We start from the raw sequence: 15,086 nt of genomic DNA, 5'->3' as shown, positions 1-15,086 counted from the left end.
CAACCTAAGCATAAGAAGCTGTCAGTTAAACGTGTTAAATGTGGTTCATCTATGAATGTTTGTCTCTTTACTCCACCGTAACTTCTTAATACTGATTTGAATTAATGTGGTAGCATTATAATCCTTGCTCTATCCTCTGTCTGTGACACTCACTGGCTATAAATATTTTCTGAAGTCATGCAGGGTTTTTGCGATCGTGTTTTTTTATTATTTCCTTATATATTAAGGGAAAAATGAAGGGAAACTCTCTCATGTAAAAAATTAATGTCAAGTCAATCAATCGACTACTTTGTACAGCGATGACCATTTTTTTTATTACCCTACAAATTAGCCGTTGACTAGAACCTTACCTGGTGGTAAGTGATACCCCTAATCTGCTTCTACGCGACATCATACCGGAACGCTAAATCGCTTAGCGGCACGACTTTTGTCGGTAGGGTCTGTTTGTAGCATTCTAGTACACAAATAAATCATTATCATCATAAGATTATGAATCCTGTTACATTGGAGAATGTGATATGGGGTATAAACCACTACACAAACGACTGCAGTCTCTTAACTAACTTCCACTTTTATGTAAGTATGATCACCTGATCATACTTACATAAAAGTGTTACAGGCAAAAGCCGAAGTAAGGATAAAGACCAAAATAAAACTTCCATGTCGGTCAGCGAAACTAAATCTGGATTCTTCTTAAACAAACCTTAAACATCGTGTACCTAGAAATGATGTCACAATTTTGAATGAAAAAAAATACCGACTTTTTTAATATTCTCATCAGGTTAGAGTGTCCGACTAAAGATCATGACGTACTTACTGGATAGTGGGTTCTAAGTTTTTCAGTTAGTTCAATTTCAGTATAAGCCCGGTTAGAAAATTGGCGTTGTCAAACCCCGTGTAACAATAACATACAAATAACATTAAATTGCCATCTCCTCAGATATCAATTTAATTTGTCTATTATTGACATCTGATAATAATCACTAAAACCCACTTACACCTATTGGAGCAGCTAGTGGGTAAATCTCTTCTATGAAACAGGAGGCATGTGCCCAACGTGACCAGACTTATGATGTTTATGAACTAAATAAAGCCAATAAGCCTTTTTTACCGTACGATTATAATAAAGTAAAAACATTGTTTACTTTTTAAAATAAAATAACCAAAAAAAATTGTATGCGGATTAAGTCGCGGGCTACTGTATATAACTAACTGATCTTTCCAAGCTCTTTTAAATCGTTAAAAGTACCAGGAAATAATTTAACCCGGATAATCTTAAAGTGATGTGACATCCAAAACACGGTTGCTAAGCAACACTATCGCGAACTAGGATTACGTAAAATCTCACGACCATACACACCTTTACGTAAGATCAGTGATCCAAAAGTGGGGGCCGCGTTCCAGACCAGTCCGCGTTCGATACCCGTCCCAACCACACGCGTAACAATAAAAACAATGACAGTTTAACAACGAAAAAAAAAAAGTTTTATGAAAAGCAAAAAAAAATTAATAGTGTCGTAAACTAAAATCCGCGTGAAAAAGAAAAATGAAAGTGAATTTATGAAGAGCAGTGACCGCGCCAATATGTTCGCAAACAGTTGGAAAGTGATTCTGATCGTAGGCGCGTCTTATGCAGTCGCCGAACCCAGCCGCGCTCTCACACTTTACCAAAAACCCCGAACATACCCCATGTTCATCCCGAAAACCCGACGGAAATTCTCGCGTATACTTTTCCTCGACGAGCAAGAAAATCGTCAGGCTTTAGGATTAGGTGAAATAGATTTAACAAAAAAACACGATTCGAAAATCAAATTTGATGACTCTACTGACTACGAATTCACTGCGCCGGATCACGAAGAACCTTTAAACATTGATGGCAATGACAGGTTTTATGAATTGCAAAGGCTACGGCCGTTTCCTAAGTTCTATCAAGGGAGGTTCGGACGTCCCTACGCACCTAGCTTCGCTTTTGACCCTTACCAAGCGTACGCACCACCTAGGACTGGTTTCTATGGTCCCAGCGTTTTAAATAGTGGATGGAAGGCTCGCAGTCCACGCGTTGTGTTCCCGTACGCCCCGGATAGTGGTTCGAATTCCGTAAACTCTGTGAGTTCCGTAAACACCGTCAGTTCCGTACAGACGAACTCGCACGGTGGTCCGAACTTCAATGACAATGTTGTGTTCCGGGATCAGAGTTCCGTGAGTTCCGGGAACGATGTTGGCGCGGAGGAACAAGGCCTTCAGGATATTTCTTCCGGTGCAGATGCTTTTACGGAAAGAGGCGAGTTTCTTGCGGTATTATTTATTTAATAAGACTATTTTGTGTAGTACGGGTTAAGTAAACCGTGTCTATAAAAATCTTAAGGATAGTAATTAATAAGCATTGTAAGAGTTATAAAAAGAAGCTACCCCTGAAGTATTTATAACTCGCACTGGAGATTTTCTTCATTTTATACCATCTGCATACCCTGTGCATATCCTCTATTCACGCCACTGCTTTCAACTATTATTTATTCGGTGCTTATAATGTATATGATGCGGAAGTTTTTGCCTGAAAGTTTTGTTTTTGCTAGATTTTTTAAAATTATGGAATTTGACGTTAGTTATACAGGTACATATGGGTTTTAGAGAGACGTTTTGTCCTGAACAAATGAGCTGACCGACAAAATTATAATTAATTTTATATTTTCTTTAAATTTATATTTTTTCTGAAGATTTTCGCAGGATCATAATAAGCAAACCAAAGAAAGGATTAATTATATTCAGGGTTGAGTTCATACGACGGATCCAAAAAATCACTTTCCGTTTTTCCAAATGTCCGGGCAACTTTTTCAACTTTTCTTTTACATAACAGCTTTTTCAGACTAAATAAAAAAAAATCTAAACTATTAAAAACCTCCAAATCAGTCCAGCAGTTTTGAATTAATAAACCTACTACCCTGCGGTCTTTACTGAAAATCAGCGTTGCAGTATTCCTTGGCAGGTACTTACTGCCATGGTACTACGGCATGGAGCTGAGTAGCTGACTCGTTGACCCCAATGATGCAACTTACTTCTTAGTTATTGTATTTTTTTTTCTTTTCCCTCTATTTGTATGTTGTAATTTATTTTGGTTAATGGAACTATTTATTATAATTATTTTTACTAATAATATTAAATGCTATCTAATACACAAGACGTGCCCGCTGCTTCTACAGCCACGCCGGTAACGTAATATTTCCAGGAATAATAAGTATCCGATGTTCATCTCCAAGAAGCATACTATCATTACGCCAAATTCAGACAAGATGTTCTAGCTATGAAACTGTTCATAAATTATAAAGGCTATGTTTTGAAATCTCCCGCAACCTGCTTTTCAGGGTGTAAAATTTTATAAATCTCGATGCAATGGTTGCTCTTAACACGGGTAAAAAACGAACAGCCACACTTTCGCATTGATAATATTAGTACAACAACGCACAAAAAATCAAACACCCACAATTATTCTTTCTTTATTTAACTATTCGAATGAGTTTCTTAGTCCCACTGACACCGGAAATTTCAATCCTCGAATCAATTGAATCCGTGTGAAGAGCATTTCAAATCAAATACGCGAGACAATTGGTAAAAGTTACACTTAGTGGGTATAAAAGTACCTACCTAACCGTGAAGGTGTTGGGAAGAATTGCCGCTAACTATTTTTTTGACGGCCGATTGGCGCATTAGGTAGTGACCCTGCTTTCTGAGTCCCAGACCGTGGGTTCGATTCCCACAACTGGAATATGTTTCTGTTATGAACATTAATGTTTTTCAGTGTCTGGATGTTTATCTGTATTTTATAAGTATTTATGTATATTATTCTTAAACTTATTCGTCAGTCATCTTAGTACCCACTTATGTATTGTCGTAGTATATTTATTTATTTATATTTATATGCCCGTGTGCTGTATCGGCAATAAATATTTTAAGCGGATGAAATAATGACATCATGTGGATGCTCAGGAGACTTACTTCGCGATTCAAGATTACAATCCCTGCTTCAAACCGAACGGTAGCGACTATACCGTCAACAAAAACATTTCAAAGGAATGTTGAGGTAGTCGGTCGGTTAGTCATAAAAGGTAGTAGCAGTCAGCATGTAAGCTGATGTGTTTATGTCAAGAAATTTGATGGTCCACTCCCTTGCCTCGGAGAGTCCGGAAAGTAACGGGTCTGATTATTTTCAATGAAATCCTTATTCTATACCAATAATAAAGCTAAAGAATTTGTTTTTTGTTTCTTAGACCACGCTACCTCGACATGAAAGAACGTAACAGTCATATTAAAAAAAAAATGGATTCGATCCTCCAATCCTTGAGGTTTAGGCTATTAAGCAATGCGCTACGATCCTTGCGAGTCTAGTTCTAGCGCAGGCTTCAAAGCGACGCGGTGGGTCTGGGTATACTTTGTAGAGTAATGGATGATCCCGCATCGGAGAAGCACTAAGATCCTGCAGTAATATATACCTCTTTTCATGAAAGATGAAGCCCATGTCCAGTAGTGGTGCATTAATAATTATGATGTAGGTTGGTAAATCCAAACATTGCTAGCCTGTCAAGCAAAATTCAACCTTATTTCAAAACAGACAACATGATAATTAAAATTTCAACTACCCTTCATTTGACTACACGCTACATTTTGTCACGCAAGCATGAAAAATGAGAGTTGTTTGTCCAACACGCTAAATCAGACTTTAATAAGTGTTACATAAAGCGTATTATCGCACGCGGAAAGACACAATAAATATTATTTTTACGACCACGAGTTTCAATAACACTAAGCAATATTGGACTCTATTGCGAATGAATAAAGTAAAATTTCATAGGGTATACTTAGCATCAAAATTTAGTTTTACTGTCTCCACTTCTTTTCCCGTTTACAAACACTTTTTCTATTCAACACGTCAAAGTAATATTTAGCAATTTCTAACATAAATAGGAAATGAGTTTTAACATTCCATTCCCACTTACTAACATTTTGTGTGATATATACCTACTTTAGTTAAGGTTTAGTTTAAACCAGCCACACTTTGATGTGGATCTGTCCACATAAGTGTGGCTGATTTGGATGCAGTTTTAGTGCGTTTGGTAGTATAACTGCGTCAAAACTGTAAACCGACTGCGCAGTCCGCTTGGAGTCGATGTGTAGTTCTATCGGCTACACGCTAGTTGCGCGCTGCAGCTAAAAATCACGGTAATGAACTGCGTTTCAAAATACATTTTCGATTTAAAGTTCACTACCGTGGTTTGTGGTACAAGTTTGCTGACAGAAGTCAGAGTCACTCATCATCTATAGAAATAGCATTTCTATTTGCATATTTGATGCCCTACCGATCTTTTAGATGGGTAAAATAGGTTATTCAAACACAGAATGATAGAAAATTTCCCCATGAATTCTTGGAAATGACAATCGTTGAGAGAAAACTGCCAGACATTAGTATCTACATTGCACCCGTGCGAAGAAGGGGCGGGTCGCTAGTATTTCATGTCTTTTAAAATTTTTAATTTTTAATCGATAATTAAAAGCGCGTTTGCTTAATAAATTTCATATGACGTATGTGAATATTAGTCTTAGGAAACATTATTGAGATCAAATTGAATCCAAACATTTTTGCTATACGCTGTCATTTGAACGATTCACAATTTTAGTATTTGATTTGTATTATTTTGATGAATCAAATCGCAATTCATATGCATTTTATATGTATGTAGTATGTAAATACTTTATTCTACACCACAGAAACTTATAATAATGACATAAAATATTTCATATGACATAAAAATACTAAACTTAAATCTAGTTTTGTACAAAAATCTCTTCCAGACAATCTGCAAGCTAGGCTATTGAAATGAAGTCAGACAAGTAGATGGTGGTAAATAAACAAAACCAATACATTTTGATATTATTATACTAATATGTAGGTACAACACAACTATAATACACTTACACAATACTAAAATACAATATATTCATACTAATTATTGGTAGCCTGAAATAAATATAATTGTTAGCACGCCCATATTGGCAGGACATGTGAAGCATGTTCTCGTATTGATAATGTACCATTTTCAAACCAAAAGTAAATACTTACTTTAAGGATTGCTTTAAATTAGATCGATTGTGACGCAAAACTACGACCTAATTAACTGCGGTATTTTGCTGCCAAAACCAGGCTAAGACGCCTTACGTCATCCGTTGCGTCAGCTGTTTTTGACAAGAGCATCATTGCGCAACTCGAAAGTGAATCTAGAAAGTTCACTAATGACCGTGTTTTGGCCTTAACGTGCCCATAGTGACGTCATGCGTTAAATAGACCGTTTTGCGATCTACCTTTAATAAAAAAGTAGATCTGACTTTCCTCCTTAATATTTATTTTTATTAACATCAACTACCCCCTTAGTTTAGCGGTTAGCATATGGATCACGAGGTCCTGGGATCCAATACGGGGTAGGGATATAAATTGTTAAGTGTTGGGTTTTATCTGCAAAACAATAACCGAACCGGACCGGAGTGTCCTATCGAGTCTGCCTCTAAAAAGTATATATATTACGCATGTTAAAATAAATTCATTTTCAATTTTGAGTTTAAATTGGCTGTTTCAAACCTCTTTTTATTATAACCAGCATGCTTTAATAATTAATCGGTAAAACCCCTAGGTATATAAATAAACTTAAACAATGTGACATACCAAACTAATTTATACATTTTTTAATGGCAAGGTTACTTGGAAGCTTACGAAGTTACATAAATTGTAAAATGTCAGTGTTGAAAAGAAGCAACTGCTGAATTTTCTTTTTCTTCTCGGTAGAATCTGCTTCTGATTTTGAATCTGCCTCCGGAACCGGCGATAGAGTCACTCACACACACAAACAGATATAGTTGATGTTTTATCTATACTTCTATACTAACTCAAAAGTTTGTGAGATAGTAAGTATGTGTGGTTATAGGGGGTAATCTTTGGATCTACTAAACTGTTTTTGAAAAGTCTTTTACTAGCAGAATGATACATTAATTGTGAGCGCTATAGGCTATATTACTAGCCCCAAAAACATTTTGTGATAATCTGATTTGCAAAGTAAGTCGGAGAATAATAGTAAGTTGGAACGATAACGTTACTTACGAACGATGATGTATAAAAGATTGAAGAAATTATAAATTACACCGTACAGATTCTCTTGCTTTTCGCGAAATATAACAAATTCACCTTAGGTAATGTTCATTGGGAGGATGTTCAAGTGTCATTGAAAAAAAACGTCGGCTATATAACCGACATTTTTTCAAATTCAAAATTGCCAATTTCAAATTTGTAGTCAGGTTATTCAATATTTATGATTACGGACTTCTTCGGTATTTGGTTCTCTCTCTCTTGGTTCAGTGTGTTTGTTGGCTTAGCAATGGATTTATAAGAGGTGACGTTTATGAACAAAAAATAACAATAACACAATAATTTCTACGTCTCAAGATCGTGGGAGTGCTGGTGTAAAAGTTGCTAGTTTCACTGATCGCCGCGCAAAAAGCAGATAAACGCTGGGAAAACAGCTTGTATAGCACGAAAGTGTTATTGTCACTACAATTATTTGACAGTGCGCATGTTTGCGTGCTTGGCACGAAATTGGGTTAGGATTTTATTGACATAGCCAAAAATTCTCCTAGATTCAACAAACATTCATCATCATCATCATCACATCAACTCATTACCGGCCCACTACAGAGCACGGGTCTCTTCCTACAACGATAAGAGGTTGAGGCCGTAATCCACTACGCCGACAGAGTGCGAACTGGTGGACTCAACACACCTTTGCGAACACAATGGAGAAACGTGCGTGAGGTTTTCGTTCCACCGGTGAAGCAAGTTATATTTGACTTGCTTAAAACGCACATAACTTTGAAAAGTTAGAGGTGCGTTCTGGGATTCGAACTCAATCCACCGAAAGTGAAGTCTAAGCACGGTCAATACAACTAAAAAAAAGAATTGGCACTATTAAGAGCATTTGTCGACAAGCGTTGGCCTTACTCGCAAACATTTGTTTCCGAAAACCAACCAGTTTTGGCGGTTATATTATACAACGGTGGGATTCGTGACATTTTGTGATGACACAATAGCCTCACGTAAGTGTTGAGTAACTGGCCAATTAAGAATGTATTACTTACATTGAGATTTGACCCCTTGACTGATAAATTCATAAGTGCTTGTAAATATCATGTTTAATTTGGGGTTTTTGACAAGTTCCACGGAATAAGGAAAAAAACTGCGTTCCGTACCCGTAGGATGCCAACGAGACCCTATTACGAAACCTCCGCTGTAAATCTGTCCGCCCGTCCATCAGTCCGTTCGTCTGATATGATATTAATAGGTAAAGAGTTGAAATTTTCATAGAATGAGTTTTTTTTTGTAGATAAAAGCTGAAAACTTTGTGAAACTTCATGACAGCATGGTTAGTTGGAAAAGAGGTTCTATGTCAATGTAGTATTACTGTATACCATACTTATATTATAAATGCGAAAGTGTATGTGTGTGTGTTTGTTTGTTACGTATGTTCTTTCCTGTTAAACTCATTATATCAATGAATATTTATCCCGGAAAAGCTGCTCGCTGGTGATAGCCGCGGTGTTTGAAAATGCATGACTTCACTGCTTAACTCATCATAGTGATATTTTGCACTGATAAAGTTTGCATGCCTTCACATAATTCATCTTTTTTTCACCGATTTTTCACAATTCAGACTGTTAAGAGAAATGAGGCTGAAATAAGAAGATTTGGAATGCCTTGCCTCTTGAAATCCGAGGGGCACTGTAAATAAGCATTTTTAAAAACTAGTTAATGATAAATTTTGTCTATTCCCTTCTTTGTTTGGGGATAGACCATTTTCATTGTATGGTATGGAGTGTCTCTGAGGAACAGATTTCTTAATTAAAAAGTCCGTAGAAAGCAGGCTGTTGTAGAACCGATGGCCAGTAGGCGCAGTGTTGGACGATCTTCTATCCGTTGGACAGATGACCTTTAAAAGGTAGTTGGAAGAGGTGGATGAGAAAAGCGACGGACCATATTTGTGTGGTGGTGCCCACTCGGAAAGGCCTATGTCCAACAGTGGACACTTGCAGACTGACGATGAATTTTTAAAAACGGCTCTAAGACAAGCCTCTTAGCTTCTTTTTTATTGCTAAGAAGCCGTCAGTCCTCCATCAAAGTTAAGTAAAGAAGTAAAATTAGCATAAAAGCTTAACGGTTCCACTTAAAAACTAGTCTCCGTAAAGAATTGCTACGGGAGTCAATGACATTGTAATATACAGGAACGAGAAATGTGAAGGAATCTACCGTGAGACAGAGACAGTTGCGTGTGTCGTTGACACGTGTGCGAGAGGGACGGATGTTTTATTGTGCGTACGTGCTAACACTGGTGACAGTGAAATCTTTAAGGGGAAGTTGTGCTTGCTGATCACTTCCCCTTTTTGACATTTGCTTACACAAACCACGAAAAAAAACCGGTAAGAAATACATAAGCTTTAAGAAAAAAAATTATAACCTTTGTAATTAAAAAAACCTAAGTGCGCAGTATATAATTTCAGATTGTTTTGTACGTGCCTTTGTTTGTAGTTTTAAAATTACCCATACAAAAATAAGTTGTTAATATTGTCATTGAGTGAAATCGTAATTTCTTTTGAGAACGTTTGTTTTCTCTCTCTTTAACCACACACGTAAACCTAAAACATACGATATATAAAACAACTCGTAACTCATCTGTTTCACACTCATGTGTTTTCATGGTTTGAATGATAGTCAAAATATATTTCTGCTTACTCACTATTTCAACGGACAGAAAAAAGTCAATTTAACACTGCAAAGTATTATCTTTCTTGAGATCAAGCAAAGGCTCTTAATGAAATTTGGACCACATAAAGCTTGCATCCTGAACATGGAAATAGGATATAAATAGACTTTTTATTGCGAATATACAATCATTCTGGGGTATTTAAAAATGTAGCACTAGGCACTTTTTTTGGTATTTAAAGCTTTACATTTAAAACAATCTTGGTAAAAATGTGTATAGAAATAGAAAAAGTGACGGATATAGAAAATTTTTCTTCCGGAAAAATCAATGGTTCCCGCAGGATTATTAAAAACTGAAAAAAACGCGGATGAACATACATATCCATACATAGTATGCATACCATAACTAATGTACTAAACAAAACATCAAAAAAAGTTGGTACTGATATTATTATTTAACTCAATCATTTTTTTTGAACAATAAAGTAAAATTACTTAAAAGTACACTTCAACCATAACTTAATTCTCACAACCAATAAAACGCAAACACTACGAAATCACAACTGAGAATATCAATAGTAATTTATTATTATCAGAAGGAATTTATTACTAACACTCAAGATGTTGCATTCGCTATAATAACAAACATAAAATAACTCTATTGTTTTATAGAAAAATATGGGTGATTAATTGATTATATTGAACGCGTTTGCTTAATTTTACACCACTCATCAAAATGGCAAACAAAATACCAGAATATATCAAAATAGTTATTTAGTATCTTTGCAAAAAAACTGAAGTTTGCATTGAAAATCACATTAGTATTTATACCAAAATATCCAAAGACACCGCCTGTTATTCAAGTAGGTATAAGTGAAATATAATTTTCTCTAAACTATGAAATAAATTAATATATATTACGACAGTACACTACAAAATAAGCGTAGCTTGTGTCATGGAAACTAAAAATAACTGTTAATAATTTATGAATAACACAGATAAATACTTATCATACGCCGATAAATATCGAGACACTGAAAACATTCATGTTCATCACTCAAACAGGAATAATTTAATATTCGTATATTTTTGTAATTTAATAAAATGTATTACAGTTTATATAAAAGTTCGTCTATAGGTCAATTTGAACAAAGAAAAATCTGAATTTGAAACATACAGTATATGTTAGAAAGCGATGCGCCTTAACGCATAGGTGCATCAACATATCGTTGCACTCCAGTAACGGGAAAGATATAAATATTGCTACAAATTAACTTTAGTTACGTAACACGAACAGTTATCTTGATTATTATAAAATGGTCGATTCCCGTGGACTTCGCCTTTTTTTTTAATTCTACGACAAGTCAGCCATTGACTACAATGTCACCTGTAGGACACGAGGTAAATATCTCTATCCGTTACTCGTACTTTTTCTGTAGACGGGTAGGCATAGTTTTCTCGTAGTGTGCATGCTGGCCTTCAGATGGTAATTGATGAATGATTATGCAGTCTAAGATTATATCAGGCTAATATTATAATTACCCATAATGCTTTTCTACGCGGCATCGTACCGCAACGCTAAATCGCTTAGCGGCACGTCTTTGTCGGTAACGGCCTAAGTTTCCCACCAGACGCAGCGTCAGCGACGCAAGCTACTTATTTCATAAGAATTAATTTAATGCATACCTATAAAATGTGCATTAAAAGAGAGCATTATATTTTAATGTATTTATTGCTCACTACTTTGGCTATAATGGCTTCCACATAAAAACATAGATAAATGATGTCGTTGACTTTTTCTAAGAGTAATCTTCCCATACATTATTATTATCTCATACAATCGACCCATTACCGACCCACTACAGGGCACGAGTCTCCTCTTACAATGAGAAGGGTTTAAGGCCGTAGTCCACCACGCTGGCCCAGTGAGGATTGGTGATAAATCCTTTGAGAACATTATGTAGAACTCTGAGGCATGGAGGTTTCCTCACGATGTTTTCCTTCACCGTCAAAGCAAGTAATATTTTGAATTACTTAAAACGCACATAACTTAGAAAAGTTAGAGGTGCTGGGATTCGAACTCGGCCCCCCGAAAGTGAAGTCGAGCTCATACCCACTACGCTATTACCGTATTATTATCTAACTCTATGGATTTATCTCCTGTGTTTTTTCCTGACTTACTTGACAGTTATTGTTATATTTTAGCCAATGTAAATTAGCTTAAGTATGTGTCTTTTAAAATATTATCCTATGTGTTTGTTATTTCGATATATAACCAGAAGTTTAATTGAAATCCGCACCTAAAGCAGTTTTTGGTTGACAAAGTAACAAACATCCATTCTTACATCCATCATTCCATTCATCCATACAAACTTTCGCGTTTATAATATTAGTGGAATAGGATATGACTGCAGTTATGCTCCATATTTTGGGTGAATAAAAACCGTGATATTCGCCTCAATGTCCACGCATGCTTCCCATGAGATAATAATAATAAAAAAGCAAGCGGAGGAGTGGTTTTTTATTTATAAATTTTTAATAGTGTTTTTTTATTTTTTTTATACAATTTCACTGTAGAAAATTTAAAAAGTATATATAAATTATAGATAAGTAATAATAATATTATTCATAAATTGTTAATAGTGGTTTTTTTGTAAATTCAAATTCAAAAATGTTTTATTCATGTAGACCATATTAAAGGCACTTAGGAAGATGGTGATAACTGCATTCGTTAACTTAAAACTAAAGCTAGGAGGGTTCCAAACGCGCCCTGGTCTAAGAAGAGCTCAAAACAAATTAAGCTAGGGTTTTTTTTGTTATCACAATCTCACAGTCTAGTTAATGTTGAGCTATGAAGTAAGAGCAATTCATACCCAAGCTTTTTTATCATATATGTAATCCTTAATATTATAATAGGATTTTTCTATAATAATTTAATAGCATCGTTAAAATAATATATATATAAAAGTAAACTAGTATAAAATAAATAATAATAATATATTTCAAGAACAATGCGCGTTTTCACTAACGACGGACAAGGCAATTCCTAGGTAAGTAACGTCTCACCAAAAAAAAAATCCTAGGCATATATTTACCTTTCACCAATCTATTGACGATTTTCACTAGGCAACTCATATAACCTAGGTTTGGTATTTCGTGTTTGTATTATCAGATGTTTTAAAATTTTCTATGGGTATAAGGATATTAAAAACAACCGAATTAATATTTTTTTCAACGTTCAAGTGTCAGGTTAAGAATCCCCTTAACCTACGATCAGCCGTTGTCGTTACTTGAGACGGCGCCTTACATCGTTAGTCATCACATAAGAGTTCGTGAAACGTTTCTTTTCTCTAGGAATCACTAAAATCACTAGGCATCCGATGAACGCTATTCCTAGGTTTATTGAAAACGGGCATTCGTTTTCACTTCTATCGGCAGTCCAGCATGTTATTTCTGTTTGAAAAGGAAACCTTACGCACAGTTGCTGACCGCTCGAGCGTCACTGTTGCTGTATGATAAACAGCCGATGACAGAGTCGATAACATTTTACAGCACAATACAAATAATGTTGTAATTGTATAATATTACGCGATACTGGCACGTGAAAGTGGCTCGGAGCGTCCGCATAACAAGAAATATCGGAGCGAAACGTACATACTGTGTTTTAGAAGGATCTAGGGGTTTACTACCGTCACTAACAGTGTTACTTTAATATTTATTGGGCACTTACTGTTTCACAAGATGTTTTCCTATTTTTTTCAAATATTCAAATAACAGTTACTTTCCCCGATGTAGGTAAAAGCCAAATCAAAAGCCCTAACATGCAGAAATATTTTTAAATACCTTGGTAACTTTACTCTTCCGGGATAAAACTTATCCTGTTTCCAATTCCGGTTCCATAAGTTCCATAGAAGCTAAACTTCATTAAGATTGGTGCTGTTTTTTTAATTCGAATGTAAGTAACATACAAACAAATAAACAAACAGACACATTTGCGCATCTAAAATTTGAATAATTAGTATGGATAATTTAGTGACGTCAAAGTATATAACTATCATTTAAAAATCAAACTGCTTAAACGTAGTTGTATTAACTCCCCTGTATTGTGCTGTATCGGATTTCTTGGGCCTGTTTTCCTGTGCTAAGAAGTATGTATATTATATATCATATTCCATATTCCATATCGAGGATGCATGCTATCTCTATGCAAATATTTTTTTAAATCGATTGTACTGTTAAGTATACATTGTTTTTCTAATTCCACTTGAAAGATTCTCATGCTTTTTTCCGAGATAATAAATAAGGATTATTTTCCTCTATATGGTATATAGCATATATATATTTCATATCTCTAATTCAATAAGTTCAGTGGTTAATCCGATCATAGGTAAACAAACGAACACCGGGAACATTGAATACAGGAGTGTCCCAGCAGCAGTTCGATTGTATTTATTTTGTTTTTATAGGTTACCTTTTTAAAGTGTTCCCCTAGAAGTTTCTTCAAATTCGTAAGGTTAGGTATTTAAATCCAATAGCTAAAATAAATATGTCATCCAAGGAATTCATCCATAAGGATTTTTTGTTATCTGCAGCTATTCATATATAGATTACTTAAAATAAAGTCAGAGATATTTTTTGTATGATAGCATGCATTTTGGAGGCTAAAATAAACATTTATATCCCAGAAAATTAAGCGGAATTAAAGAAAATATACGAAACCATAAATGCCTAAGGACGTAAACTCTCTTTTGGGCCGTCGTATAAAAATATATAACCTGATATCTACATAAAATACTGTCGACTGGTATGGCGATTGTTTTTGCTGACCGTACGACCCACTTAGCGTCCGAGAAAAATGGCAAATGTCGGTTACGTAACCCATTTAGAGAGGAAACAATCTGCACTCACTACTTAGGCTACTGCATAGACTTTATAAATTACCATATACCTATAAAGCCTGTGCATAAATCAAGGCAAAAACCGCTTAGTCTTCCATCAAATCACAAAAGAGTTGATGATAAATACCCAACTTAGTTGCTTGTGGGCTGCATCTTATTACCAAGCAGCTTTTGGAACCGTAGCTTACATTTTAAATTAACCATTGTATAACATCATATAATTGGTAAAAAATATATTCCTTATATTAGCTATCCGTGGATTTACGCGAGTTCTTTTTTTTTTTTTTTTTTTAAAGTATATAGACAAGTGCTTGACTGCAATCACACCTGATGGTAAATGATGATGCAGCCTAAGATGAAGCGCGCTTGCCTAGAAGATGCCTATTCACTCTTGATTTGAA

The 15,086-nt window shown here is 35.3% G+C and overlaps 1 protein-coding gene across 1 annotated transcript in view; it reads left to right on the top strand.

Annotated features, from left to right (window-relative positions):
• Nucleotides 1-1,584: 1,584 nt before the first annotated feature.
• The window catches only part of LOC120625015, a 48,115-nt gene continuing 34,613 nt past the window's right edge, over nucleotides 1,585-15,086 (top strand). Inside the window, exon 1 of the mRNA XM_039891925.1 lies at nucleotides 1,585-2,281. Coding sequence (XP_039747859.1) covers nucleotides 1,585-2,281 — 697 coding nt within the window. The remainder of the gene's footprint in view (nucleotides 2,282-15,086) is intronic.

This window comes from Pararge aegeria, chromosome 7 (genome assembly GCF_905163445.1).
Source record: "Pararge aegeria chromosome 7, ilParAegt1.1, whole genome shotgun sequence".
In the NCBI taxonomy this organism is placed as follows: domain Eukaryota; kingdom Metazoa; phylum Arthropoda; class Insecta; order Lepidoptera; family Nymphalidae; genus Pararge; species Pararge aegeria.
The sequence above is the reverse complement of the archived record's forward strand: the minus strand, read 5'-3'. Positions and strand labels throughout refer to the sequence as shown.